We start from the raw sequence: 25,247 nt of genomic DNA on the forward strand, positions 1-25,247 counted from the left end.
AAAACACACCCAGAGGAAGTCTGGGAAAAGCTGGTCCCTGGGGTGAGGAGAGAGTCCCACACACCATCTCCAGGCTTGTGCCCCAGGACGGAAGGGAGGGGACAACTGGCCCCAAGAGGCTCTGCGGTTGTGGGGGGCTGAGTGGGCGTGTCGGGAAGTGTGAGCAAGATGGTGTCAGTGGCTGACGCGGGCCCACTGCTGGGCGTGATTCAGGGGCAGCGTGTGCTTCGGCTGCCGAGGGGAAGAGAGGGAGCGGTGCCCATTCTGACTGTTTGTGCTTGTGCACGGTGACAAGCCTGAGGAACCTGCGTGGCCACCCGGGTGCCTTTCTCTTGCGGCCTCATGTGTGACCAGGGGGAGCAGGGCCCGACTTCCCGTGAGCTTGGGGCTTGCAAGGGCCCAGGGCTTCTCCCAAGATCCTCAAGGCAGGGAGCCGGCCAGGCCACGTCTTCTTTTTTTTTTTTTTTTTTAATTTTTTTTTTCAACATTTATTTATTTTTGGGACAGAGAGAGACAGAGCATGAACGGGGGAGGGGCAGAGAGAGAGGGAGGCACAGAATCGGAAACAGGCTCCAGGCTCCGAGCCATCAGCCCAGAGCCCGACGCGGGGCTCGAACTCACGGACCGCGAGATCACGAGATCCCGCGAGATCGCGAGATCGCGACCTGGCTGAAGTCGGACGCTTAACCGACTGCGCCACCCAGGCGCCCCCAGGCCACGTCTTCTATTTGAGTTCCTGGCTTAAGGCGCGGGACCCCACCCAAGCCGGACCCCTCCCTACCCACCGGTTGGGAGGAACCTGGGCTTTCCACCCTCCACCCTCCCCAACCAGTGAGTCGGAAAACCTGGCTTTCGGTGTGGGTTGTATCCAGGACAACCTCCTCCCCTCCCTTCTTTAAAAATGATTTTTTTGTAATGTTTATTTTTGAGGGGGGGCGGGCAGAGTGTGAGTGGGGGAGGGGCAGCAGAATCCAAAGCCAGCTCCCAGCTGTTAGCACAGAGCCTGACGAGGGTCTCGGACCCATGAACCGCAAGATCGTGACCTGAGTCGGACGCTCCACCCACCAGGCCGCCCCGGCGCCCATCTCCTTCCCTCCCTGGTCTGGACGCTGGCTCTGGCTCCAAGACCCTTTCAGTGCTGAGTTGTGTGGAGTCCCTTTTAGACATTTAGCACGTTTGGCCTCAAGGCCTATTTATTTTATATAGAACATCTATATCCTTATTTTTTGTTTACATCTTATTTCCTGCCTCTGCCCAGCAGAACGTAAGCTCTGTGAGTACAGGGGCCTGTTTTGTTCACTGATGTGTTCAGAGCAACAGGATTGGCACACAGCAGATGGTATATGTATATACATACATACATATATATATATATACATATACATTTATGCACACACATGCACGCACACGCAGTTTCGTGATCCTTAGCCCATTCCTGGCACTGAGTACAGAAAAATCAACCATCTAAGCCGGTGGGCTCACGGTGCGGGTCCCGCGGCAGTCTTATCCGGGTCCCGGCCAGCAGCCAGGCAGCTCCCGTGCACCTGCACCGGAGGTCCAGCAGAGGTGCGGGCGGGAACGGAGGCTGGCACGTGGCACAAACTCGAAGCAGGGTCCACACTTCCCCCGTTGTTTGTGGCCCATCGTCGGTCAAGCACAGCTGGCCTGGAGGTGGGGGCCCGGGGGGGGGGGGGTGCTCGATGGGGGCAGGGCCCGGCGCTGGAGGAGAGAACAGGAAGCTGGGAGGCGGGCTCTGTCACAGAAGCTGTGGCCCTGCGCCTGGGTCTGCGACCCTGCCCACCCACCTGAGCGGTGCAGGGTGTGGGGGCGCGGGAGGGGAAGGGGTGGATCCAGGCCCACCTGAGCGGTGCAGGGGCGGGCGGGGCGGGGGCGGTCCCGGGGCATCAATCCAGCAGTTCCTTGATGCACCAGCAGCAGAGGAGGATGTAGGCAACTTCCTTCAGGGTCTGCTGCAGGCCCTCCCATCCTGTGCCCGTCTTCATGACCGGCACCTGGAACCCAGTGCCCCACAGGGCCCTTCTGAAGGAGAAAGGCAGGGCCTGGGCGAGGGGCTGCGTCCGGGGCTGCATATGGGCCGCAGCTCTGAGGCGCACAGAGCTGTCTCGCGGGCCTTTTATCAGCAGCGTCCCCACCCCCTCAGACCTCATGACTATGGGGACAAAGGCCCCGGGGTCTAGCACAGGGAAGGTTCTGGGCCCAAGAATGGGCTGAGTCAGCCTCCATGGGCAGGGGTGGAGGCTGGGTTGGGGCAGGGGGGGTGGGCCGGCCACCCCGTCTTCTGTCCTCCGCAGCCAGGCCAGCCCAGCTTCCCTTCTCCCAGCCTGGCTCTCCAAACCTCGGCGTCCTGCCCGGGGTGCCTCTCCCCCAGGGGCTGGCGTGGCTCCTGACCCTGCCCTCCGGTGGGCTCCTGCCGAGTGTTCTGTGTACGTCCCCCCAGGACGTCCCCCCGTTGCCCCCCCCACCGCCCCTGTTCCTCAGAGGGAGCACTGCCAGCTGGGAGCTGGCAGAGCCCGGCCCACGTCTGCTTCTCCCGTCCTGTCCCCTGGAGCAGGAAGACACAGGCAGAGCAGCAGGCACGCAAGAGGCGGTTTATTGACAGGGGACACCCCAGGGCGGCCTCCCTCTGGCTGCTCGGGGTCACGTGCGCGAGTTCCTCTCCTCGTCTTCGTTCTCCAGGAGGTAGGCTGGCCGGTAGGTGGGCTGGCCCCCCGGGCTCAGGCACTTCAGGGCCGGGTTCCTCACGGTGTTCTCGCGGCCCCCCAGCGACGTGTAGCTGGAGCAGGGAGGAGGCAGGCGAGTTCGGGGCAGGCTCTCCCCACCGCAGCGCCCCCACCTTGTCCCCACGCCCACGACACCCGTCCTCTCCCAGCACCCTTACCCTCGGTCATATAGGACACAGTACGGGACAAACAGCTGCCGCAGGAAGTCCCAGATGTCTCTGTAGGTCCAGTCCTGGGGGTCAGAGTGGGGTCACAAAGTCCCCCCTCCCACACTGCGGCCTGCCGCCTGGGCAGGGGCCCGCCTAGAGCTCTTCTGCTTCCCGGGCTCTGAGGGAGGCCTCCTGTGGGATTCTCTGGGATTCTCCGGCACAGCCTGCTGGGCGCGGCCACGCAACGCAAAACGGGAAACCTTTGCCCGCCTCCCTCCGCCCCCAAGCCAGCCCCCAGGGACCGGCGTGCTCCAGGACAGACGTGGTTGTGTCCAGGAGTCCACGCAGCCCGCTGCGTCTCCAGCTGGGCCGTCTAACGTGGCCGCGGCTGGAAATGGGGTCAGTGCCTCTGAAGAAGCGAATTCTGAAGGGTATTTAATTTTTAAAATGAAGATATAACACCCACACCACAGAATTCGTCACACTTGGAGCGCACCACTCAGTGGTTTGGGGTCATTCTTTCTTTCATTTCAGTAGGTTGTAATTTGAGTATCGATAAGAGGCTGGTGGCTGCCATTCTGGGCAGTGCGGACCTAAAGGTAGAAAGCACAAGCCCGCCACGGAATCGGTGCTCCCTACAGAATGGTCAGAAAGCTGAACGGCCGAGCAGCACAGCCTCCCTTGGGCGATGGGGGTCCCTCACGCGAGCCCCGGGCTCCCACCTCTCCCACGTGGGGGGCCAGGGCGCAATGAGCGACAGGGGTCGGGAGACGGGAGGCGCTGCGGCCCCCTCCCCGTTACCAGCAGCGGGTTGACGCGCACGAAGGCAGGCCAGCCAGGGTCCGTGGGGCTGAAGGGGTGGAGGCTGCAGGAGTAGGGGTCGGTGCGGCGGGTGCCCATCAGGACGGCCTCCAGCCGGGGGTGCCGGGCCTGCAGCTCACACAGGGCCTGCTTCATGTGGCCCTCGGCCTCCAGCACCTGCAGATTATACCTGAGGAGGGGAGGGGCGGGGGTCAGAAGCGGACACTGCTGAGCCGCACCCGGAGCCCACACTTCCAGGCCCTCAGTACCTCTTGATGGTGTCCTGTAGGAACTGCTCCAGCTCGGGGAAGGGGGAGATGTTGCGGATGTACAGGATCTGGAGGGGCTCCTGAGTATCGGGGCGTGTCCTGGGGAGGGGAGGACGCACAGGCTTGGCAGAGCAATGCTCCCCAGAGAGCTCGCACACTGTTCTCTCTGCTCCTGGGTGGACTGTGACCTCCCTGTGCTCAGGGCCGGTGGCCTACACGTCCACCCAGGGCCGCCCAGATGTCAGATGCTCGTCAATGTGGCGGGGGAAGAGTGTGGCGAGGTCACCACGGCTCCCTCCCTCCCAAACCACCCCTGGCCGCCCTCTCCCTCCTTGCTGCCTTCGCCCCGGGGCGTGGGCTCACCTCTGCACGGCCGCGTGGAAGAGGTGCAGGAGGGCCGTGCAGTCCTTGCCTCCGTTGAAGCCCACGCAAAGGTGGCTGAGGTCGTACTGAGCCAGGGCGGTCTCAATGGTCTGCAGGGCGCCTGCCACCTTCCCCCCCAGAGAAGACCCTGCAAGGAGACAGACAAGAAGATAGGTACACGTGGCCGTCAGAGGGCAGTGGGGGGGGGGGGGGCACCGCCCTGGCCTGAAGCCTCTCCAGGCTTCCCAGGCTTCCCAGAGTAAAGGCCGGAGTCCTACATGCCCTTCAGGGTCCGTCCCGGCCTGCCATTCAGAACCCTTCACCTCAGTGTCTTCCCTCGGGGGGCCCTGCTCTCCTTCGTTCCCCTAAACCCCGTCCTGTTTGCCCTCACCCACCTCCCGGTGGGGCCCAATCCTCCTCATCGGCCCACAAGTCCGACACTCGCCCGGCAGACTGTATTTAACGAACATACGCCCAGGTCAAGGCTGACCTCCCCACCGTGGAGGCCGCTAGACCGACGTCTCGTGCCTGACGCCTTCCTTTCTTGTTACACTGCCGGCCCAGAAGGCCGTGGCGTGTAACACACTGTCCTGTTGAGCTCGGTCCGTAGTACCCAGCACAGTGCTGGCAGGAGCGGGCACCCGGTTGGCATTTACTGGAAGAATGACCGACGGCACCGGAGCTATCCCCCCTCTCTCAGACCCTACGTTCCCGAGACCTGGGCAGGGGTGGGGTGGGCACGTGCAGCCCCCACCCCCCCAGGCCCCTACCTGATTCCGCGAGCTGGTAGACAGCCTCCCTGGCCTGCCCCACGGCGTCGGGCACGTAGGGGACCAGCGATCCCGGGGGCAGACGGGCAGTCAGGTAGGCCAGGCACTCCTCCAGCGGCCCTTCTTCCTCCGAGTCCAGCGACAGCTTCACCCGATAGTAGTTGCTGCCCCAGTCGGGGTAGGAGCCCAGGCCGAGCCTGCGCCCAAAGTGGGCCTGCGCCTCAGCCAGCACGGGGGCGATGGAGGCCTCGTCGGCGGCCACGTACAGCTCCCGCAGGTAGAACTGCACCGCCGTGTTTCGGAACAGCCCCTTCAGCCCCTCCAGCACCCTCCGCAGCAGCTCGGGAATGCCCGGGAAGAGGTAGACATTTCGGACGGAGACCAGCGGGAACTTGAAGGGCCGGCCCGTGTGAGGGTCTGTGCCGTAATGCAGGCGGGCGGAGGAGGGCACTACGGACAGCTTCTCGCAGCCCTTCCCTCCGAGGGCTCGGATGGCCGCTTCCAGCTCGGGGTGCGGCTTGAGCTCATCCCCGAAGGCCTGTGCTACCGCCTCAAAGGTCACATCATCGTGAGTGGGGCCGATGCCCCCTGCCGTGAGGACGTGGGTGAAGCGGCTGGAGAAAGAAGTGACCTCTGCCGCGATGGTGGCCACCTCGTCGGGTACGACAGAGACCCGGCACACCTGGACCCCCAGGGAGCGCAGTGTCCGGCATAGAAAGTAGGTGTTGGTGTCCTGAGTGTGTCCCTGGGAGATGAGATGGGGACGATGAGAGTGTCAGTGCTGCAGGACTCGAGGGCAAAGGGCAAGGGGTGACAGCCATGTGGGGCATCGTGCTCTTTTGGGGGACGCCGCCTCGTGAGGCTCTAAAGCCTGGACTGGGTACGAGGGTGAGAAAATCCAGCTGAACAGCCGGGGGTCGCATGACCCACCTTGGGCCTCCTTCTCCGTGCTTTGACCTTGACCTCATCTATGCCTGAGGATTCGGTGGCCAATTCTATGTGGACGACCCATCCACTTCCTCCCCAACCCTGACGGTTTCAGCTCCCTGGCTCCGCCTACCTATCGGGCATCTCTGCCATATTCCTGGCCGTTGTCACTTTGGCCAGTGGCCTCCCCAGACACTGTCCACTGCCAGTGAGGCCCTCCTACCGTCAAGTGTACTGAAATGTCTCCCCATCTGCTCTCTCCTCTTGGTCCCTACTGCCGCCGGGCAGGTCCTTGGCACCTGTCATCTGGACATTGTCGAGGCCCCCTGGCCAGGCTCCCGGCCGCCAGCCCCAGCGCTCTGCCCAGTGCCTTCTGACTAACCTTTCTAATGTGTTACTGGGATTGCATCACTCTTGGGCTCAAAAGCCCTGTGTTGTTTCCAAACATATACAGAATAAAGTTCACATTCCTTTGCAGAACATTTGAGGCTGCCTGCGGTGTGCACACGATCTTCCTTTGCAGCCCCTTCTCCTTCGACTTCTCTCCAGAGGGCTTAGCGGACAAGGGTTACTTGGAGTAAGAGGGACTCAGGTTGGAATCCCCCCTCTACCACCTCCTGGCTATGGAACCTTGGACAAGCTAGCTTCTCGGTCTCATAATCTATTAATCGACATTTATAATAAAAGTATTGAACCTCAGGGGATTGTTCTAAGGGTTAGTAAAACCGCACATGTGATCTAGAAGCACAGTCGCGGGCCCTAGTAAGCACTCAAAAAGGAGGGGTCAAGATCACTACCTCAAACCCGATGCCTACCACGACCTTTAACAAGATTTCCCTCGATTGCTCAGAAGAATCCGACGGATTTCTTCCGTCCAGTAGTTTCCTTCTATTTCGCTTACTCACTCTGCCAAGTGCCTTGGGTCATTTTCCAAACAGGCTGGCTGTAACTCTTCAATAACACATACACCTGTACCCCCTTCACAAGTCGGACTCCCCGTCATTTCTGTGAAGCCCCTCCTACTCCTATCAAGTTGCTGGACAAACTGAAGCCACCTTGCTACAAGTTTTCAACAGAGTGATGGAAAGCACAAGGGTCACTTTCCCTCTAACATGCTGGGCTCACTCCAGGACTCCACGGCAGCAAGGGGGCTCCCGCCCTGGCCTGCCTTCCCTCAACAGATCGTGCAGCAGGATCTTAAGGACAGGAGCACGCCACACACCCCCCTTCTGTCCCAGACGCACCTTGAGGATCTCATCTCCAACAATGATGATGCCCGCCGTCACGCTGCGCCCTGAGGGAGGTTCAGAGGCCCTAGATGCCATGGTCCTGCCTTCTCTGCCCCTCTGCAAGGCCCTCCAGTAGCCACCCAGGGCCCCAAATAGGGGTCGAAAGCACGGGAGTCGCGCCAGGTCTACAGGGCACTGGGGGCCATAGCCTGGGAACAGGGGGGTCCGGGGTCAAGGGAACCTGGAGGAGCCAGAAAGGACATTGGGGGAGAGCAGGAGTGCATGTTCTTTTTTCCTTAGAGGGAGACCTCGCCGGGCCCTTGACAAGCGACTCCTTTATCCCTGCCTTCAACGGACGTGTTCTCACCCCATCCCAGCCTCTTCACAAGCTTGGCTCTGGTCTCCTTAAAGCGTCCTGCTCTCCCGAGCACCTACCACTTTACGTAGGTCTCCTGCGCGCCGAGCTCGGCCCCCCCTGGCCGGCGACAGCCCGGCAGCCTGCACCTTTAAATATCTCTCCTCTTTGGGGACCGGTCCCTTTAAGCGTCTCGACCCCCCCCCCCCCCCGCCTTTAAACGCGGCCCCTCCCTCCGCCGCGGGCCGAGCTCAGGCGCCGGGCCCGCCGGGGCCCCGCACCCTTTCTGGCCTGCAGTCCCCGTCCCCGCCACCCCGCCCCCGCCCCCGCCCGCCCAGCGGCCCCGCGTCCCCACCTGCCTTCCCGGCCGGCGCCCTCCGCTCCCGCGCGGCCCCGGGCGGCTTCCGCACGCCGCGTCCCGCCTTGGATCGCGCCTGCCACGTCAGTTGGCCATCTCGGCTGTCGCTCAGACTGCCTCCAAGGGCCCACGGGTGCAGGCGGCCGTCGCTCGCCAGCCCCAGCCCGGGGGCGGGAGCAGCGCGGGGTTGTTATGGGCGACAAGCACGTGGTCACCCTCACCCGGAACTGAGGGGGCGGGGCCGACGGGGGGGTGGGGACCTCGGCTGCTGCTCCTGGTGCTGGCGGGAAAGGGAGGTGTGATTCTAACCTCGGTCCCGTTTTCGGGTTCTTGTGTGCGGTGCTAGCGGTCTTTAACCCCGACTCGAATTCTAGGCAAAGGGGATTTATCTTGTAGCGCATGGCCCTTCGAGGGACACCAAGTATCAGCACTGGCCGTGAAGGAGGGAGAGCTTGGAGAGGACTTTTTAGTGCGTGGAACTTTCATTTTTTTTTTTTTTTTCTTTTTTTTAATTAATTCATTTATTGTTTAATTTACATCCAAGTTAGCATATAGCGCAACAGTGATTTCAGGAGTAGATTCCTTAGTGCCCCTTCCCCATTTAGCCCACACCCCTCCCACCACCCCTCCAGTAACCCTGTTTGTTCTCCGTATTTAAGAGTCTTTTATGTTTTGTCCCCCTCCCTGTTTTTATATTATTTTTGCTTCCCTTCCCTTTTGTTCATCTGTTTTGTCTCTTAAAGTCCTCATATGGGTGAAGTCATATAATTTTTGTCTTTCTCTGACTAATTTCGCTCAGCATAATACCCTCCAGTTCCATCCACGTAGCTGCAAATGGCAAGATTTCATTCTTTTTGATTGCCGAGTAATACTCCATCGTATATATAGACCACATCTTCTTTATCCATTCATCCATCGATGGACATTTGGGCTCCTTCCGTCCTTTGGCTGTTGTCGATAGCGCTGCTGTAAACGTGGGGGTGCATGTGTCCCTTCGAAACAGCCCACCTGTATCCCTTGGAGAAATACCTGGTAGTGCAATTGCTGGGTGGTAGGGGAGTTCTACTTTTAATTTTTTCAGGAACCTCCACGCTGTTTTCCAGAACGGCTGCACCAGTTTGCATTCCCACCAGCGGTCCGCACCCTCACCAACGTCTGTTGTTGCCCGAGTTGTTAATGTTAGCCATTCTGACAGGTGTAAGGTGGTATCTCATTGTGGTTTTGATTTGTGTTTCCCTGATGATGAGTGATGTTGAGCATTTTTTCATGTGTCGGTTGGCCGTCTGGATGTCTTCTTTGGAAAAGTATCTATTCATATCTTTTGCGCATTTCTTCACTGGATTATTTATTTTTTGGGTGTTGAGTTTGACAAGTTCTTTCTAGATTTTGGATACTAACCCTTTATCTGATATGTCGTTTGCAGACATCTTCTCCCATTCTGTCGGTTGCCTTTTAGTTTTGCTGATTGTTTCCTTCACCGTGCAGAAGCTTTTTACTTTGATGAGGTCCCAATAGTTCATGTTTGCTTTTGTTGCCCTTGCCTCTGGAGACACTTGAGTAGGAAGCTGCGATGGCCAAGATCAAAGAGGTTTTTGCCTGCTTTCTCCTTGAGGCTTTTGATGGCTTCCTGTTTTACATTAAGGTCTTTCATTCATTTTGAGTTTGTTTTTGTGTATGGTGTAAGAAAGTGGTCTGGGTTCATTCTTCTGCATGTTGCTGTCCAGTTTTCCCAGTACGACTTGCTGAAGAGACTGTCTTTATTCCATTGGATATTCTTTCCTGCTTTGTCAAAGATTATTTGGCCGTATGTTTGTGGGTCCATTTCTAGGTTCTCTATTCTGTTCCATTGATCTGAGTGTCTGTTTTTGTGCCAAAAAATGTGTATTTTTGAGACAGAGCGAGAGCTCACGCAGTGGAGGGGCAGAGAGAGAGGGAGACACAGAACCGGAAGCAGGCTCCAGGCTCTGAGCCGTCAGCACAGAGCCCGACGCAGGGCTTAAACTCAGGAACCGTAAGATCATGACCTGAGCTGAAGTCGGAGGCTTAACCACTGAGCAATCTAGGCATCCTAGCTTTCATTTATTTCTATTATAAACGGTAAAGCTATGTACTTAACCCTCTTGACAAGAAAAAGCCTAACTCCCCCCACCCCCCCCCCCCCCTCCACCAAGTGGGGAATTTTGAGCACAGGGTAGGAGGCTTGGGTCTTCTAGGTACCAGTGAGGGCAGTGACTAGGGGATGCCACGTGTCCACTTTCGATTCTTACATCATCCTAGCTTACTCTCATTTCAGTTGCCTTTGATCTAAAAGGGCTTCTTAAATTTTAATGTTTGATCATCTGGGACCCTCCTTTTAAAAAATTGTTTTAATTTTTTAAAATAATCTCTATGCCCAACATGGGACTTGAACTGACGACCAGGAGAGTTGCATGCTGTATGGACTGCACTAGCCAGGCTCCCCGTCTGGGACTTTAATATGCTGATTAAGTCTCCCCCATTCAGGAGGTTTGGGTGGGAGCTTGAGATCTGCATTTAACAAGCTCTCCTGTCATGCTGACGCTGCTGGTACCTGGACTATGTTTTCTGTAGTAAACACATAAAATTCATGCATCACTGGGAGGACAGCCGAACCACACCCACCCTCATTTTACTCTCCTAAAGCCCCAGATAGAGGATACCCATTTTACAGATGGGCAACAGGCTAAGACAAAGGAAGGGATGCCATCCAGCAACCCCAAAACAACAAACAAAGGTAGAGCCAGACTTCTAGACTATTCTTTCTCAAGCGATAAGCCCTGTGTGTGTTTTTCAATTAAAAGAACCTCAGCTAAAAAAAAAAAAAAATTTTTTTTAAAGATTTTAAAGTGATCTCCGCAGCCAGCGTGGGGTTCAAACTCACGACCCCAAGATCAAGAGCTCTGTGCTATACCAACTGGCCCAGCCAGATGCCCCTATAAAGCGAATTTAAAGGCAAAACAAAAGTCCCACTTGCCTAACAAGAAGTCACATGAGCCATCATCTTTACTAGCAATGGTGATAGTGTCTCCACCCACCCCCCCCAGCTCTGATCCAATCCTCTATCTGTGGGTTCTCAAGCTTGAGTGGGTGCCAGAATCACCTGGAGAGCCTGTTAAAACCTTGCTAGGCCTAACCGTCAGAGTTTCTGATTCAGCAGGTCTAGGGTGGAGTCCAATAATTTGCATTTCTAACAAGGCTTGAGGTGAAGTCATGCTCTGGTTCAGGGACCACAACTGAACTCCTGCCATAGTAGTAAATGGGTGGATGATGGGGGTGGGGGGGGGGCAGGGAGATAATTTCCTTTATTTAGTACTGCTGTGATTTTTAAAAGTAGGGGGTAAGCTATTATTTGGAAGAATGCTTTTTTTTTTTTTTTTTTAAGGTTTTATTTTGAAGTAATCTCCTCACCCAACATGGGACTCGCACTCACGACCCTGAGATCAAGGGTTGCATGCTCCACCGACTGAGCCAGCCAGGGGCCCCTTGGAGAAATGTTTTCTCAAACAACTACAGCTTATACCTGTTTCCCCAAAGGTTAGTACTCCAGCTACCTGCAGAAAAATGCTTGAAATTCCCACATCCAGGCCACACCCCAGACCAATTAAGTCAACATCTCTCAGGGTCGGCTCAGGCACCAGAACTTGCCAGGAAAAACAGCAGGGGCTGCCCTCCACGTCCCCCTCTCCTGCCTCCAGGTGTGCCTGAGCCTTGGGCCCGGCAGGAAGGGGGCACAGGGCAGACTCTGGCTGACGGCCTCCTCCCTTCACCCTCTCGTGCCCTTCAGATACCAGGACTACAGTGAAGGCGCCATCCCGGGCCGTAGGAAACAGTTCGTTTGCTTTCCTGAGGTGATGTCTCCACACAGCCTTTAGCTCAGGCTAATAATAATAATAATAATCGTTTCAGATGTTTGACAGAAAGTCTGCTTGAAGTAGGTTAAAAACCGGTTACACGAATGTTGAAACGACCCTCATTATTAGCAAAGAGCTGGGCTTCATGATCTAAGCGAAGGGGGCACGACCACAAACAGGGTGCTGCTTGCAGCGACCCCAAGAGGGGAGACCTCGACAAGCAAAGAATCAGATCGTAAAAACTTCCTCTTTAATCAAGGCTTTTTAACACGGAACAGGTTTCTTGAATAAAATGGACAGTTTCCAGTACAATGAAACATAAACCACCATACAACATACAACACCTGGCAGGAAGACACAAAACGGCAAGTTTACGCAATCCCTGCCACGGCCTTATGCTTAGAGGAGCCGCTTCCTCCATCTACCAAGTGTGTTCTGCAGGATAGAGCTCGGCAGGGCTTCTGGGGTCACGCTCGGCCGAGGCTGCAGCCCGAACGGCGCTCAGCCGGCTGGGCCGTGCTGCTGTTGGCTCAGGCGAAGCGGTCACCAGCACAGACAGTCTGAACATCCTTTCAATATCAAAGTGGGAAGCAAGAAGGCAATGGAATAATGTCACCCGAAGATGTCGTTAGCACGTGAGGACAGCTGTGCGAAGCCCGAGGCCGAAAGGTGGCTGCCGGCTTCATTTCTTTGGCTTCTTGGGCAGTGGTCGCCGGAACAACAAGATGTGAGGTTCTGAAAGAGCGAGTGAAACCTAAGAGGCAAGCTCACACTCGTCTGCGCACAGCCTACGGTCTCCCACCCGCACCTCCCAGAGACAGCGATCAGATCTTCACGACTAAATTACGACGTCAGCACGCGGCCTTAGAACCAGACCCAAAAGCTGGGCCTGTCTGCCAAGTACAGGATTGTTAGTATCAGTTCTTTTGCTATGTTTGTGCAGCCCCGGGGGAGCCCTTTATTAGTTTTGCCTGGCAGCTTGGTGTCTGGTGTCTTATCAAGAAATACGCTTTCCTTGGCTTATTTGGATAACATCCAAGAACTCACTTTCTGATGGAGAATGACGAAGGAGCCACAGCCTCCTCCGGGGTATATGTGGCCTTAAAAAAAAGACTACGCTCGGACGAAGTTAGAGATTAAAAGGGGTTTTTTTCAGTGACACCTTGTCTCTGAACTTCCCCTCTGATACTTTACTCTTATTTCTGGTCACTTCAGTTTTTCTAGACGGCTGGTGAGGAACCGATAAACCACCGTTACCTTCCCCTGATTTCTCTGGGTTCTGCGATCTTATCGCTCTTTCTTGCCCTCAGTGAGGGAACCCGTATGATCGCTCTCAGCCACTGCACCAACCTGGTTCGTGGATCATATAATGGACCCATCCCTGACTCTGCTGAACGCCGAGATTCCGCCACTCAGATTCAGACATCAAATGGGTTTTAGGGACCAGCTTGGCTATGTCCTTGGGCAACATGACGTGCCTGTAACAGAAACATGGACAGGTGGGGGGACTCCCATCAGTAGTGGGGACAGTCCGTTAGACAAGTGCTTACATACAAAGCCAAGAGAGGAAAGAAAGGAAAAATTGGTTTCTGATAGTAGGGAGTTTATATAAATTTATTGTGGGGTAAAGGCAGCTAGAATTAAAGGCCAAGTTCTGCAAATCCTCCTGCAAGTACATCACAAAGCACGAATTAATGAGCAACGCAAGCGAATGAGCACCTAACTTCCAGGCACCGTTGATGCACTGCCTCTGGCCTCCTGGAGCCCAGTCCCCTACTTGATTACTCGGAATCAACAGAATGGCAGCCCCATAGCAGAGTGTTAATAACAGAGGTAGTTTCGAGAAGGATCGGTGAAGAAAGGCCTCTTGCGGAGCACTGTGTGGAAGAGCCCTCACAAAGGATGAACTGTCAACGTAAACCCTTTAAATCTATCCTCGATTTCATTTTCCTGACTCTGAAGGGATGTGCCATGAGACTTCCCTGGGGAAACGCCTTGTCTTCCTAACCAAGGATAAGTCTCCTTTCGTGGCAAAAAAGTATTACCCTGCCACGAATCCTGATACACTTCATCAGGCTCCGTGAAAATACACTAAACGCTCCCCGTGCTAGTAACAGAGATGCTTCCCAGAGACATGATTCTGGTCTAAGTATCTGAAAATAGCTTACATTCTAACAAGTCCCTGGCACATTGCACCAAACAGACCCCCTCACGACAAGCTGTTTCTCAAACCAAGATACCACTGCCAAGATCTACAACTTCCAGAAAGATGAAACTCGTGACTCCTCCCTAGTCCCACAGAGATGCTATAAGCGCTTAGCTCAGATGGGGAGGAAAAAGTTAACGGGCCCCAGCGGAGCTGCGGGTCTTCCCCAAGCAGCTGGCGTCACCGCGGTCCTGTATCTGCACCTGTCAGCACGCACCGAGCCGGCCACAGGGCCCAGCCCCGCACGAGGCGGAAAAGAAACACAACCGAAGCAAGTTTGCATTGCACGTTCTTCAATTTTGGGGGCAAGATACGAACTAGGAAGTTGTTTCAAGGATCATGCCCTCATTTGCAGAATCCTTGGTCTTCCCGAATCTTTCAACCTGGAATCACGGAGTTGGATTAACTCCAAACTCCGAGACTCTGTAAGGATCCCCTTCTTCACCATCCGTGCCGAGCTCTGTTGCTCCCACATAACCTGCACCTATGTCCATCACGTCCCTTCTCGCCCTCTCTCTGAAGCCTGCAGCGTTTCCACAAACGTCTCGGGCTGTGGGGAGCAGAGGCCAGGGCTCATGCCCGCACTTAACACAACACCTGGAGGCGCTCCGTAACTGTTTCGAATGTTCGAAGGGCATCCGGCAGGCCCCTGCCAAGTCCTTTCTCAAAGCCCTCGGCCAGCTTCACCCCCTCGCAGGTCCTGGAAGCCCCCTTCCTGAAACAAGCCCACGCCCCCTTTGCAGGAATCCGCGGACACCTCTCGCGCCGCCGTGGCCACCTCCTCTCAGTAGGCCCCGGAGGCCCCGAGGTGTCGCCGCGACACCAGCAGTCTCCAGGAGGCAAGGACAACTCGCTCTGCCGAGGGGGCGGGGCCGTCAGCCTAGAGCCCCTAGCCACGCCCACTCCGAGTCCGCCACTTTCTACTTTCCCCGGTGCCGCCAGGCCCTGGCGCGTGCGCCGTACGCTCTCAGCGACCGTCCCCAGCCCCGCAGCTCGGGTCTCCCGCGCATGCGCCGGTCCCGTCGCTTCAGCTCCGGTTCCTAACTCTTCTTGCCCTCACTTGTCGAAGTTCACGACCTCGCGGTGGGCCCCGCGCCGGCACTAACCGGTACTCGAACTCCTCGTCGTCGTATTTGTCCGAATAGTAAATCTGTTTGTGCGACATGACCGCTCGGCCTGAGGATCGTCAGCCCCGCGCCGCCAACCTCCGAACAACTCCCAGCAGCACGCGCTCCCACCCACTTTGGCCTCGCTTTCAAACACGCCGCCCGCGCTTCCCATTGGTCCCTTTGGCTTAAGGCGGGACAGCTCTACCTTCAAGCCTCGGATTGGCTTAGATTCGCTTCTCCTCGAGTCCTTATTGGAGTGCACCTCTCACGTTCCTCAAGAACGAGCGTAGGTAAAAAATGCGCCTGTAATTGGCTATCCCTGCCCCCGTGCGCGTTCTCGCGCTGCCATTGGCTGATTCGGGAAAGTGGGCTGGGTAAAGGAGGGACCGAGGTAGAGGGTCAGGGGTTAGTGAGGCCGGAAGTAAGTGCAATAAAGTTTCTTCAGGGAGGCCGGGCCGGGGAGAAAGTTGGAACGACAACCTAAGGAGGCAGTAGCGTGATCCGGAACCAAATCGGGCCGCGGTGCGGTGCGGCGACTCCATGAGGCCCTGGTGAGTTGGGCCTTTCCCTTCTCCTTAGGTGACCCGCTCCTCCACCCCGGAACCCCTCTCCCGGGACCCTACTTCCGGTCTTCGTGGATAAGTCCCGCCCTCTGAGACCCCCTCCCCGGAAGTCCCACCCCCCAACTTCAGGGGGCTCCCCGAACCCCGACTTGTTTTCTGCTTATTGTCCACGACCCCACCCTGCCGCCCAGCTTTCCTGGAAGCCCCACCCCCGGACATGCTTCCAAGCCCTAGTGCAAGAAACCCGACGGTAGTCCTTCCAATTCCCCGAGACCCCGCCTCCTCGCGACGGGTCTCCGCTAACTCCTGTCCATCAAAGAGCCTATCTCTCGAAAGAACAGAGCGCCGCCCCTCAAAGAACGCTAGGGACGCGTGAAGCCACGCCTCCCCGAGGCCCCGCCTCTCCCCAACCACGTCGGGCTGAGCGGACACCCCGCCTGCTGGAAGTCTCGGGTGCCCGCGACCTAGGGGCCACGCCCCCTGAGGGGCTGCTCGGGGGGCGACCCCGGTCCCCGCCTCGGAAGCGCGGTCTTCAGCCCCGAAGACCCTGGCTCACATAGTTCCCTTTTCTCTTTTGGGCCTCGGGCTCCGTTTTCCTGAGCGCTCGTGCCCCAGCAGGTGGGACGTCAAAGTGTCCCCGCCGGTTCTGAGCGGTGAGAGGTTAGAGGCAGCCCTTGGCCTCCCCCTGCCCCCTTCCCAGGGTGGGCCCGCGTGAAGGGGGCTGGACTTGGGGAGCGAGGCTTGCTCCGGGGTTCCCAGCCCCGCTACCGGAGCTTCCCCTCCCGGGACCGACTCCGCCCCAGGGACAGCTGTAGGTCTCACACCTGCACCTCGGGAGCTGGTAGGGCCATGGGTTTGTCGGTGTGCGACCTGTGGGTGCGACAGGAGCGAGCGCTGTCCGCTGCCAGGGGACAGCGGCTTGGAGGGGTGGAGGGGACAGTGGCCCTTTTGCAGGGACTCCTCAACCCCCACCGCTCCTTTGGCCCTTCCCCTCCCCCTAAGCAGAGTTCCTGCCTGGGCATTCCTCCTGGGCCCGCTCGCCCGGCCTTCCCTTCTGGAAACATTCCTGAGGCTTTCGCCATTTCCTGCTGCTTGCCTCCTCCTCCTCCTCCCTGCTGGGCTGGGAAGCCACCAGCGGCTTCACCCCCACACCCGGCCACCCGGACTCCCGGGAGGCGGGCTCCTTTTTTCCTATGCAAATTTAAAAAAGCCCTACTTCCTCCTCCTTTTCTTCCGAACGCCCACACCTGTCGCTCGTTCCCGGCCTCTGGATTCCGCGGCCTCCCGCGGCCGGAGGACGTCTTGGCAGGTGTGGGGGGTGTGAGGCTGTGGCGAAGCCCTTCCTCATTCTCTCGGACGTGGAGTGATAGAATTGTGCTCGGGAGTGACCAAGCTGTCCTCGATTGAGGACTAGTGCAGGTGAAAGAGTTAAGTGGTGGCATTATTAATCATTATAATCATATCATTTGCACCCTTATCTTAAGTAAATTTGGGAGTAGGTAATTCCAAGGTGAACGTGGGGGTTCTGCGTATCTTTTGCTACTTGTTTGCTGACCCCCACCCCCCATCTTCCTCCGTGGCCCCCTCAAGCAGAGCTGTGGCAGGAAGCTGTGGGTGGGAGGGATGGGTTTGGGGCTGTTCCCTGCGTCCAGCCTCAGCCCATCCCTGGCGCCCCTGGGCACAGATTTGCCATCTGCCCCCTCTGTCCCTTTGTGGCCCGTAACCCGCGCTTCTGTTGGAGGGAGAACTGTTTCACTCTCCCACGTCCTCCAGTCACATTCTGCCCCTGGCGGACACCCGCACCTTCCCTGGTCCCTGCAAGACAGTGCGTTCCGGGAGCTGACCTTAGTGTCAGTGTCTTGCCACCCACCCACCCTTGACAGCTTGCTTTGCTAACTAGGCCCGTGGAAGGAGGGGGGGGGGAGACACAAGAGTGCTGGCCGCTACTCCTCGGCATGGTGGGTGCCACGGAGAGAACGAGGCTCCGTCAGCTTGTCCTCTGTTCCACCTCCTACCAGGTGGTTCCCTGAGGCACCACCCAGGTTGGACTTCGTTCCCCTTACAACACAGGCTTTGCTCTTCCTCCTGGCCCCTCTGCGTCCACTGGGGCCACTACCAACCTTTCCCCATTTCTTTACCTTCTGTCCACAGCTGTTGTAGCAGAGGGTGCTAATGGCCCAGGCTCCCTAGGGCCACCACCCCACTGTGCCATCGCGGTGGGGGTAGCCTGGCCTGGGCTGCGGGAGGGGGGACTTTGTTCAACCAGGACAGGAAGGGAAGTGCTGAGCTCAGGGATCCCCTCCCTTTTCCACCCCCAGCTGCCTCTGTTTCCTCTCTCATTCCCCCCTACTCTCCCGTGGCTTCCTGCTCCCATGTCCTGTTTGGATTGATCCAGACCTATCCTTGTTTCCCTCCCTTCCTTCTCATTCCTACATGCTTCCCTCCCACCCCCACTTGGCTCCCCTCCCCGATTACTGGTGGTTGTCTGGGGGCAGGGTGGGGACACGCACAGCTCTGTCCCTGCCGAGTCCGGGGCTGTGGCAGTGGTGGGGGTTCAGCCCCTCAGAGCCTGTGAGTCAGCACTGTCCTCGGGATTGGGCTCTCGGCTTAGCTCCCCGCCCCTGGGGAGGAGCCAGGCAGCTCTGGGTCCAGCCTGTTCTCTTCTCCGCCGGAGAAGAGGCTCCACGCTGGGCGGGGATGGGGCCTGAAACTCTCTGGGTCTGAGCGGGGGGGTGGGCGCTGGTGCCGCTTACCCTCTCCCTTCCCAGGATCCTTGAGATCCCTGGGCCAGAGAGGTCCGGTCAGGCTAAGGGCCTGGGGATGCCCCCTGCCTGGCCCCCTTGCCCTGACTGGCAGGGGGGCCAGGCTGGGCAGCAGCCTCCCTCTCACTCCAGCCATGGATCTCCTGCCCCCCAAGCCCAAGTACAATCCGCTTCGGAATGAGTCTCTGTCATCGCTGGAGGAGGGGGCTTCGGGGTCCACCCCGCCGGAGGAGCCGCCTTCCCCCTCGGCCTCGTCCCTGGGGCCTATCCTGCCCCCTCTGCCTGGGGACGAGAGTCCCACCACCCTGTGCTCCTTCTTCCCCCGGATGAGCAACCTGAAGCTGGCCAACCCAGCTGGGGGGCGCCCGGGGCCAAAGGGGGAGCCAGGGAGGGTGGCTGAGGATGGGGAGGGGGTCGTAGGGGCGGCCGCGCCAGACTCAGGCCCCCTGCCCCTCCTCCAGGACATGAACAAGCTGAGTGGAGGCGGCGGGCGCAGGACTCGGGTGGAAGGGGGCCAGCTGGGGGGCGAGGAGTGGACCCGCCACGGGAGCTTTGTCAATAAGCCCACGCGGGGCTGGCTGCATCCCAACGACAAAGTCATGGGACCCGGGGTTTCCTACTTGGTTCGGGTGAGTGAGCACGCCCCTGCCTCCCCGCTCCCTCCAGAGCCTCCAGCCCCTCTGCCCACCCATCTCCCAGCACCGCCTTGCTTTCAGGGTCCTGTTTCTCAAACCTTTCTTGCCCCTTCTCCCATTCTGGACCCCTCCCTGGGCCCCCCCCTTTTTGTGCCTCCCCCCCCCCCCCCCCCCCCGTGCCTGTCGCTGTCCTCTAGAGTCTCTTCCCAGATGCATGAGGTTCTCCCAGCCTGCCTCTTCCCCTCATTTCCTGTTGTCTTGCACGTTGTGGGGTGTAGCCTCGGGCAGTGGGCAAGATGCCTTCATCTTCACTCTTCCCTTGGCGGCTCAGAGGGGAAAGACCCGGGGCTCTTCGTGAAGGGGTGGGGGGAGGCGGCTGACCCGTCACCCTCGGTCCCCTCCCCTCAGTACATGGGCTGTGTGGAGGTCCTGCAGTCGATGCGCGCCCTGGACTTCAACACCCGCACCCAGGTCACCAGGTTAGTGGGGCGGGAGCAGACTGGGGGAGGAGGGACGCGGGTCACTTGGTGGCTTGCAGGTGGTACCTTATCTTTTGGTAAAGGGGATGGAGAGAAAGTTAGGGGAGCGAGTCTGAGTCTGAATGAAAAGAGGCAGCTCTCATCGGGATCCTTCCTCCTCCGGCCCATGAGCTGCGGGGGCCCGTGGCAAAGCCAGTTGGCAGCTGGAGCCTGAGTGGAAGCTGGGCGGATGGTCGGTGACTGCTGCCTTTGGGAAGGGGAGGGGACATTCGCTAGCTGGAAGGGGGTGGGGCCGGGCCCCCGCTGAGGCCCTAACCCAATCAGCCAGGAAGTGGCCTCTCCGTGTCATCAAATATTAAAGGCCCTTAATTCAATCCACCACGACAAAGAGCCTGGAGTGCCCCTGGAGTCTGGCCTGGTCTTCCCCTCCCCCTGCCCCATGGCAGCCCGAGCTGAGTGGGAGGCAGGCTCTGGGTCTGAGGACCTCTCTCCCCCCAGGGAGGCCATCAGTCTGGTGTGTGAGGCTGTGCCCGGTGCGAAGGGGGCAACACGGAGGAGAAAGGTACCCCGGGGCCGGTGGGACCGGAGGTGCTGCTGGGAAACATGGGGTGGCGGTGGGGGGGGGGGGTTCCTGGGGTGGGGAACCGCAGCTTCTGAGAGCCTTGGGCCCTCCCCTAGCCCTGTGGCCGCCCACTCAGCTCCATCCTGGGGAGGAGTAACCTGAAGTTTGCAGGAATGCCGATCACTCTCACCGTCTCCACCAGCAGCCTCAACCTCATGGCCGCAGATTGCAAACAGGTTGGTGGGGTTGGGCGAGGGGGCCAGAAGCACTGCTGGAAGGGCCGAGCAGGACCTGGTCACAGTGCCAGGAGCCAGGACAGTCAGGAAGGAGGAGCTTAGAAGGGCCTGGGCTGAGAGGCCAGAAGGGCGGGACCGGCCACCAGGGCTCGGGGCTGCGGTCGCCCAGGTAGGCCCTGAGGCTGCCTGACGTGTTTCATTCTCCTCCTCTGTCCCCTGCCCTGCCCCTCAGATCATCGCCAACCACCACATGCAGTCTATCTCATTTGCGTCCGGTGGGGACCCGGTGAGTGGCCGAACGGGGCACAGGTGGTGGGGGCAGAGTAGGGGCCAGGCGCTGGGGAGACACTGGCTGGAAGCGGTGGTGTGGTGTCTGAAAAGCACTGGGTTGGCGGGGGCGGGGGCGAGGCGGGGCTATACAGTCGAGCTAAGTGGCTTCTTCTGACCCTGCCCGACCCCAGGACACAGCTGAGTACGTCGCCTATGTTGCCAAAGACCCGGTCAATCAGAGAGGTGAGGCGCGGTGGGGAGCGCTGGGTGGGGCCGGCTGTCCGTGAGGCAGGTGAGCAGGACCTGGGGAGCTAAGCGGGGGCCCTGGAAAGCGAGGGCCCTGTCTGCGCCCCCGCCACCTCCCCCCCCCCCCCAGCAGTCCGCCTCCGAGCTCACCGACAGCCTGTGCTGTGCCCGCAGCCTGCCACATCCTGGAGTGTCCCGAAGGGCTTGCTCAGGACGTCATCAGCACCATCGGCCAGGCCTTCGAGCTGCGCTTCAAACAATACCTCAGGAACCCGCCCAAGCTGGTCACCCCTCACGACAGGTGAGCGGGTCTGGGGGTGGGGCAGCTCCCGGGCCCCAGGCCGGAACTGAGAGAGCGAGTCTGCCCCACTGCCCACACTCGAGCTCAGAGGGGGTCGGGGCATGGAACCTGTGTGCCCGCGGCCATCGGGAGAATGTGTCCTGCCTGCTGCAGGCCGGTTCCTCCTCTCACGTGCCAGACTCCACGCCCCCACCGTCCCTGCCTGCGTGGACCTTTCTATCCCCAGCCACCTTGGTGCCAGTGCGCTTCTCTTTTCTTGCCCGTTTGGCCGTCCTTGGTTTTTCATTTTCCTGCCCGTGGAAGCCATCAGGAATTTGGGGTGCGGGAGGATGTTTTATTCCCACGATCTCTACCTTTCCTTCCTGCCTTAGGCTGGTAGCTATTGAGTATTTGGAGGAGATTAAACTAGTCTGGATCGTATCTTTTCCTGCTACCCTGTGCCTCCCCTCCCTCTCGGGAGACAGCATAACAACCAAGGGTGTGAACTTTAGGGTCAAATCCGATTCTGTGGCTCTGCTCCGCCACCGTGCGATTGTGAAGCCGCGGGCAGATTCTCCGGCTCTGACCCGCCTCTCTCGTCTCTAACGAGAAGGAGAAGGAAGTAATAGCTACTTACAGGGCCCCCGGGAGGGTGGTGCGGCTGTGTGTCGAAAACAGCTGGCCTTGGGCCCACCCCGCAGGCAGCGCCCAGCCCGTGGCCACCGTCTGTGCCCTCCCTCTCTCCTGCCCCTCTCAGGATGGCTGGTTTTGATGGCTCGGCTTGGGACGAGGAGGAGGAAGAGCCACCTGACCACCAGTACTATAATGACTTCCCGGGGAAGGAGCCGCCTCTCGGGGGAGTGGTGGACATGAGGCTTCGGGAAGGAGCTCCCCCCGGGGCTGCTCGACCCACTCCACCCGGGGTGCAGACCCCCAGCCACCTGGGAGCAACGCTGGTAAGTGGCTCGGAAGGAGGTGGGCTGGGCCCGGGTTGGCAGTAGCAGGTTTGGGCTTCTGGTAACGTCTTGTTTTTGTCCCCGCAGCCTGTGGGGCAGCCTGTTGGGGGAGACCCAGAAATTCGCAAACAGATGCCACCTCCACCGCCCTGCCCAGGTGTGAAGGGAGCCGGGGCGGTGGGGAGGGGGTGCGGAGTCGGGGTGCAGGAGGCTGGACTGGGGTCACTGTGAAACCTCCCTCTCCTCAGCAGGTAGGGAGCTCTTCGACGATCCTTCCTACGTCAACGTCCAGAACCTAGACAAGGCCCGGCAAGCAGGGGGTGGGGCCGGGCCCCCCAATCCTGCCATCAATGGCAGCGCGCCCCGAGACCTCTTTGACATGAGTGAGTGCTCCCCTCTCCTCTCTGCATGGCTGTCTTCCCACTTGGCTCCTCTTCTTCTGCCCTGCGCCTTCCTCCCCGGAGGTCTGGGTCCTGGCGTGTGTCGTGCCCCCTGCCTTTCTTAGCCTTCTCTTTGCACCCCCAGAGCCCTTCGAGGATGCCCTTCGCGTGCCTCCACCTCCCCAGTCAGCGGCCATGGCCGAGCAGCTGCGAGGGGAGCCCTGGTTCCACGGGAAGCTGAGCCGGCGGGAGGCCGAGGCCCTGCTGCAGCTCAACGGCGACTTCCTGGTGCGGGAAAGCACGACCACGCCGGGCCAGTACGTGCTCACCGGCCTGCAGAGTGGGCAGCCCAAGCACCTGCTCCTGGTGGACCCGGAGGGCGTGGTGAGTGGTGGGGGTAGGCGGGAGGCCGCGGCCCCCTCCTTCCCTCACTGCTTCCTGCTGTCCCTGCTTGGGGTTTGTGCGCAGGCACCCCTCTCCAGCAGTCCAGGTTCCTTCCCTCACACCCCCGGGCCTGAGCTCTGTTCCTTTCAGCCCGCAAAGCCCCAGCCCCCTAGCCCATCTGGGCAGGAAGGTGTTCTTCTTGCCTGAGCCCCTCTTTTAACAAATGAGGAAACCGTCCTGGAGAGGAGCCGCCCCCGGTCCTCCAGACTCAGGGCTCAGACCAGTGTCCTGTTGTGTCTCTGCACTGCCCCCACTGCCCCTCATAACTTTGGGCTCTTTTCTAGAGCAGTCTCTGTCTCGTTTCCCTGTCTTTTCTGCACGGCGTGTCGCCTCCCGGGTCAGAAGAGGAGTAGATAGCCCTCAGTGTCACAGTTCCTGGGCAGACGTCCCCTCTGCCTTTTCCCAGTTCACTGAGCTGTCTGTTCCCGGGGCCAGCTCCGGATTCTCCTTCTCAAGAAGCTTCAGTGATCAGGACTGACAATCCTCCCATCCCGCCATCCATTTCTCCTTCAACCCTCTTGAATATTCCGGCTTCCTCAGCCTTGGGGGCTGAGGTCTTACTTCGACTCTTCACCTGCATTGACCTTCTTCCTTTACACTCACCAGGTTCGGACAAAGGATCACCGCTTTGAGAGCGTCAGCCACCTCATCAGCTACCATGTGGACAATCACTTGCCCATCATCTCTGCGGGCAGTGAACTATGTCTCCAGCAGCCTGTGGAGCGGAAGCTGTGATCCAGCAAAGTGCTTTCTCCCCGAAGGGGCCCTCTCACCCCTTCCACCCTGTTCCTTGATTCTCAGGACTTCACTTGGGAGTGTTTTGTGGCCTGGGCCTTGTGTTGGAGCTGGGAGTAGTGTGGACACGGTTCAGCATCGGCTGAATGAGAGGTTTTGTCGGAAGCCTGGGGTAGAATCCCGCTTCTCCCCGAACCTTACCAAAGTATTAATGTACAGAGTAGCCCCTTCCCTGGGCCTCTCCTGTGCCAATCTGATACCCCCTTTCCCAAGAAGGTGGGTGCTTGAGGCCCGGGCAGCGTGCCTCCTTGACATGAGAAAAGCCTAATGGGGCAATCACCTTCCTAGGGAAGGGGGAACGAATCACACCTTTGGTCTACCCTTGGGCTCAGATCCCTCTCAACAACTCTCCCTCCCAATGGTTAAACTTTGTGCCTTTGACCATCTCCTAGGTCTGAAGAGATTTTATGCAAAGAGTTCTTGAGCCCCTGAGGTCGAGGATGGGAGTGCTGACACCTTGGCTTCGGGGACCCTGTCCTCTCCTTGCTCAGCCCCCACTCCACCTCCACCTCAGTGTAGGTTGGGAGAGCAGAAGCAGGAATGGCAGCTGGCCCCTGTCCCTGGGGAAAATGCAACCCTTAGAGATTGCCTCAGAGCCCCCCTCTCCCTGGCCAGTGGGGAGATGGACCCCTCCCTTGCTCAGTGCCTCCTGGCCAGGGGGGGCCCCCTCACCCAAGGGGTCTGTATATACATTTTGTAAGTCCCTCCCCCACCTCCCAATTTGCATGCATGTTATACTCTACAGCCAAAGCGTCGCCCTCCCTCGGTCCTGCAGCCCCTTCCCTGCCTCTTGCTGGGGCGGGGGCGGGGGCGGGGGTGGGGGTGGGGGGTGTGACAGGATTCAGGCCTCCTGAACTGGTAACTGCGGGTTTGTGGAGGCAGGGACGAGGGCAGTGAGACTAAAGCAGTAGACAATCCCCAAATACCATCTGTAGATTTGGAACTACACTTACTTTGATTTTTATACGCGTATATTTTATGGCTGTGGATTTACTTTCCTTGTTTGTTTTCTCTGGCTTATCTGGAGCACAGAATGATAATAGTCAATGACATGTACACATCACCTCTTTGCCTTTTCGAAGCCCTTTTATAAGGACTAGCATTTCCCTCCTCCTGGCCTGGGCACGATCTTTTCCGCCAGAGACTGCGGCCTTGGAAGTGGATCGCGCGCCGGGACTAGGAAAGCCTGGGCCTCCCGGAGGCCAGGCGGCCTAGTGCACGACCTGAGCTTCTGAGCTTCTGTGTCAGGCTGACGCCCCCCGCCCCCCCCCACCCCGGGAGCCAGCCCTGCTGCTGGGGGCTCCGCCTGCGGACTGGGAGTGGGGGAGTGTCTCCACGGTCTTCGTCCTCGCCTTTTTGTTTGGGTGTCTTCGCGGGTGTCACTTATACCAAAGGGAAATCCTCTTTATTAAAGTCCCTGTTTCTTCTACCTCGGCCTCAAGGTCCCTGCTGCTTGTGGTTGGCCGCGGCCGGGCGAGGGTGGGAGTGGGGGA

At 58.8% G+C, this 25,247-nt stretch overlaps 4 protein-coding genes across 11 annotated transcripts; 1 reads left to right on the forward strand and 3 right to left on the reverse strand.

The window, feature by feature from the left end:
- Positions 1-1,170: 1,170 nt before the first annotated feature.
- LENEP (lens epithelial protein) lies at positions 1,171-2,434 on the reverse strand. Its single transcript, XM_040452756.1, has 2 exons — positions 1,861-2,434; positions 1,171-1,719 (listed from the first exon to the last, which is right to left on the reverse strand). Exon 1 carries the CDS (start codon positions 2,166-2,168, stop codon positions 1,905-1,907), a length of 264 nt encoding a protein of 87 aa, XP_040308690.1. The 5' UTR covers positions 2,169-2,434; the 3' UTR covers positions 1,171-1,719; positions 1,861-1,904.
- Positions 2,435-2,587: 153 nt separating this feature from the next.
- Positions 2,588-8,068, reverse strand: FLAD1 (flavin adenine dinucleotide synthetase 1). Of its 5 annotated transcripts, XM_040452747.1 has the most exons (9): positions 7,960-8,068; positions 7,265-7,490; positions 5,094-5,838; positions 4,863-4,978; positions 4,324-4,471; positions 3,961-4,141; positions 3,692-3,881; positions 2,900-2,973; positions 2,588-2,794 (listed from the first exon to the last, which is right to left on the reverse strand). In XM_040452747.1, exons 2-9 carry the CDS (start codon positions 7,343-7,345, stop codon positions 2,659-2,661), a joined length of 1,671 nt encoding a protein of 556 aa, XP_040308681.1. In that variant the 5' UTR covers positions 7,346-7,490; positions 7,960-8,068; the 3' UTR covers positions 2,588-2,658. The 5 variants fall into 5 exon arrangements, 4 of the variants coding, with proteins under 4 accessions (XP_040308681.1, XP_040308682.1, XP_040308683.1 ...); XR_005783915.1 differs by lacking the exons at positions 2,588-2,794; positions 7,960-8,068 and adding an exon at positions 3,357-3,483 and having other exon boundaries at positions 7,265-7,803; XM_040452748.1 differs by lacking the exons at positions 4,863-4,978; positions 7,960-8,068 and having other exon boundaries at positions 3,961-4,059; positions 7,265-7,794.
- Positions 8,069-12,059: 3,991 nt separating this feature from the next.
- On the reverse strand, positions 12,060-15,371 carry CKS1B (CDC28 protein kinase regulatory subunit 1B). Its single transcript, XM_040452761.1, has 3 exons — positions 15,144-15,371; positions 13,182-13,309; positions 12,060-12,566 (listed from the first exon to the last, which is right to left on the reverse strand). Exons 1-3 carry the CDS (start codon positions 15,200-15,202, stop codon positions 12,514-12,516), a joined length of 240 nt encoding a protein of 79 aa, XP_040308695.1. The 5' UTR covers positions 15,203-15,371; the 3' UTR covers positions 12,060-12,513.
- A 196-nt stretch (positions 15,372-15,567) lies between these two features.
- Positions 15,568-25,183, forward strand: SHC1 (SHC adaptor protein 1). Of its 4 annotated transcripts, XM_040452760.1 has the most exons (13): positions 15,568-15,697; positions 18,933-19,100; positions 19,515-19,585; positions 20,084-20,147; positions 20,264-20,383; positions 20,616-20,669; positions 20,845-20,896; positions 21,074-21,200; positions 21,937-22,135; positions 22,223-22,292; positions 22,369-22,518; positions 22,661-22,899; positions 23,566-25,183. In XM_040452760.1, the coding sequence occupies exons 2-13, from the start codon at positions 18,936-18,938 to the stop codon at positions 23,692-23,694; spliced, it is 1,440 nt and encodes a 479-aa protein (XP_040308694.1). In that variant the 5' UTR covers positions 15,568-15,697; positions 18,933-18,935; the 3' UTR covers positions 23,695-25,183. The 4 variants fall into 4 exon arrangements, with proteins under 4 accessions (XP_040308694.1, XP_040308691.1, XP_040308692.1 ...); XM_040452757.1 differs by lacking the exon at positions 15,568-15,697 and having other exon boundaries at positions 16,592-19,100; XM_040452758.1 differs by lacking the exon at positions 15,568-15,697 and having other exon boundaries at positions 16,595-19,100; positions 22,384-22,518.
- The last annotated feature ends 64 nt before the right edge of the window (positions 25,184-25,247 follow it).

Source organism: Herpailurus yagouaroundi, unplaced genomic scaffold (genome assembly GCF_014898765.1).
Source record: "Herpailurus yagouaroundi ecotype Mexico unplaced genomic scaffold, PumYag 207, whole genome shotgun sequence".
In the NCBI taxonomy this organism is placed as follows: Eukaryota; Metazoa; Chordata; class Mammalia; order Carnivora; family Felidae; genus Herpailurus; species Herpailurus yagouaroundi.

Coding starts and splice junctions, on each gene's coding strand:
- LENEP (XM_040452756.1), bottom strand. CDS start 2,168: ATGAGGTCTGAGGGGGTGGGGACGCTGCTGATAAAAGGCCCGCGAGAC.
- FLAD1 (XM_040452747.1), bottom strand. CDS start 7,345: ATGGCATCTAGGGCCTCTGAACCTCCCTCAGGGCGCAGCGTGACGGCG. Junction 4,142..4,323: donor TTCCACGCGGCCGTGCAGAG/GTGAGCCCACGC, acceptor GGGAGGTCACAG/TCCACCCAGGAGCAGAGAGA. Junction 3,882..3,960: donor CTACAGGACACCATCAAGAG/GTACTGAGGGCC, acceptor TCCCCTCCTCAG/GTATAATCTGCAGGTGCTGG.
- CKS1B (XM_040452761.1), bottom strand. CDS start 15,202: ATGTCGCACAAACAGATTTACTATTCGGACAAATACGACGACGAGGAG. Junction 13,310..15,143: donor GACGAGGAGTTCGAGTACCG/GTTAGTGCCGGC, acceptor TTTCTGTTACAG/GCACGTCATGTTGCCCAAGG. Junction 12,567..13,181: donor TTATATGATCCACGAACCAG/GTTGGTGCAGTG, acceptor TCGCTCTTTCAG/AACCTCACATCTTGTTGTTC.
- SHC1 (XM_040452757.1), top strand. CDS start 18,606: ATGGATCTCCTGCCCCCCAAGCCCAAGTACAATCCGCTTCGGAATGAG. Junction 20,384..20,615: donor TGGCCGCAGATTGCAAACAG/GTTGGTGGGGTT, acceptor CCTGCCCCTCAG/ATCATCGCCAACCACCACAT. Junction 20,670..20,844: donor TTGCGTCCGGTGGGGACCCG/GTGAGTGGCCGA, acceptor GCCCGACCCCAG/GACACAGCTGAGTACGTCGC.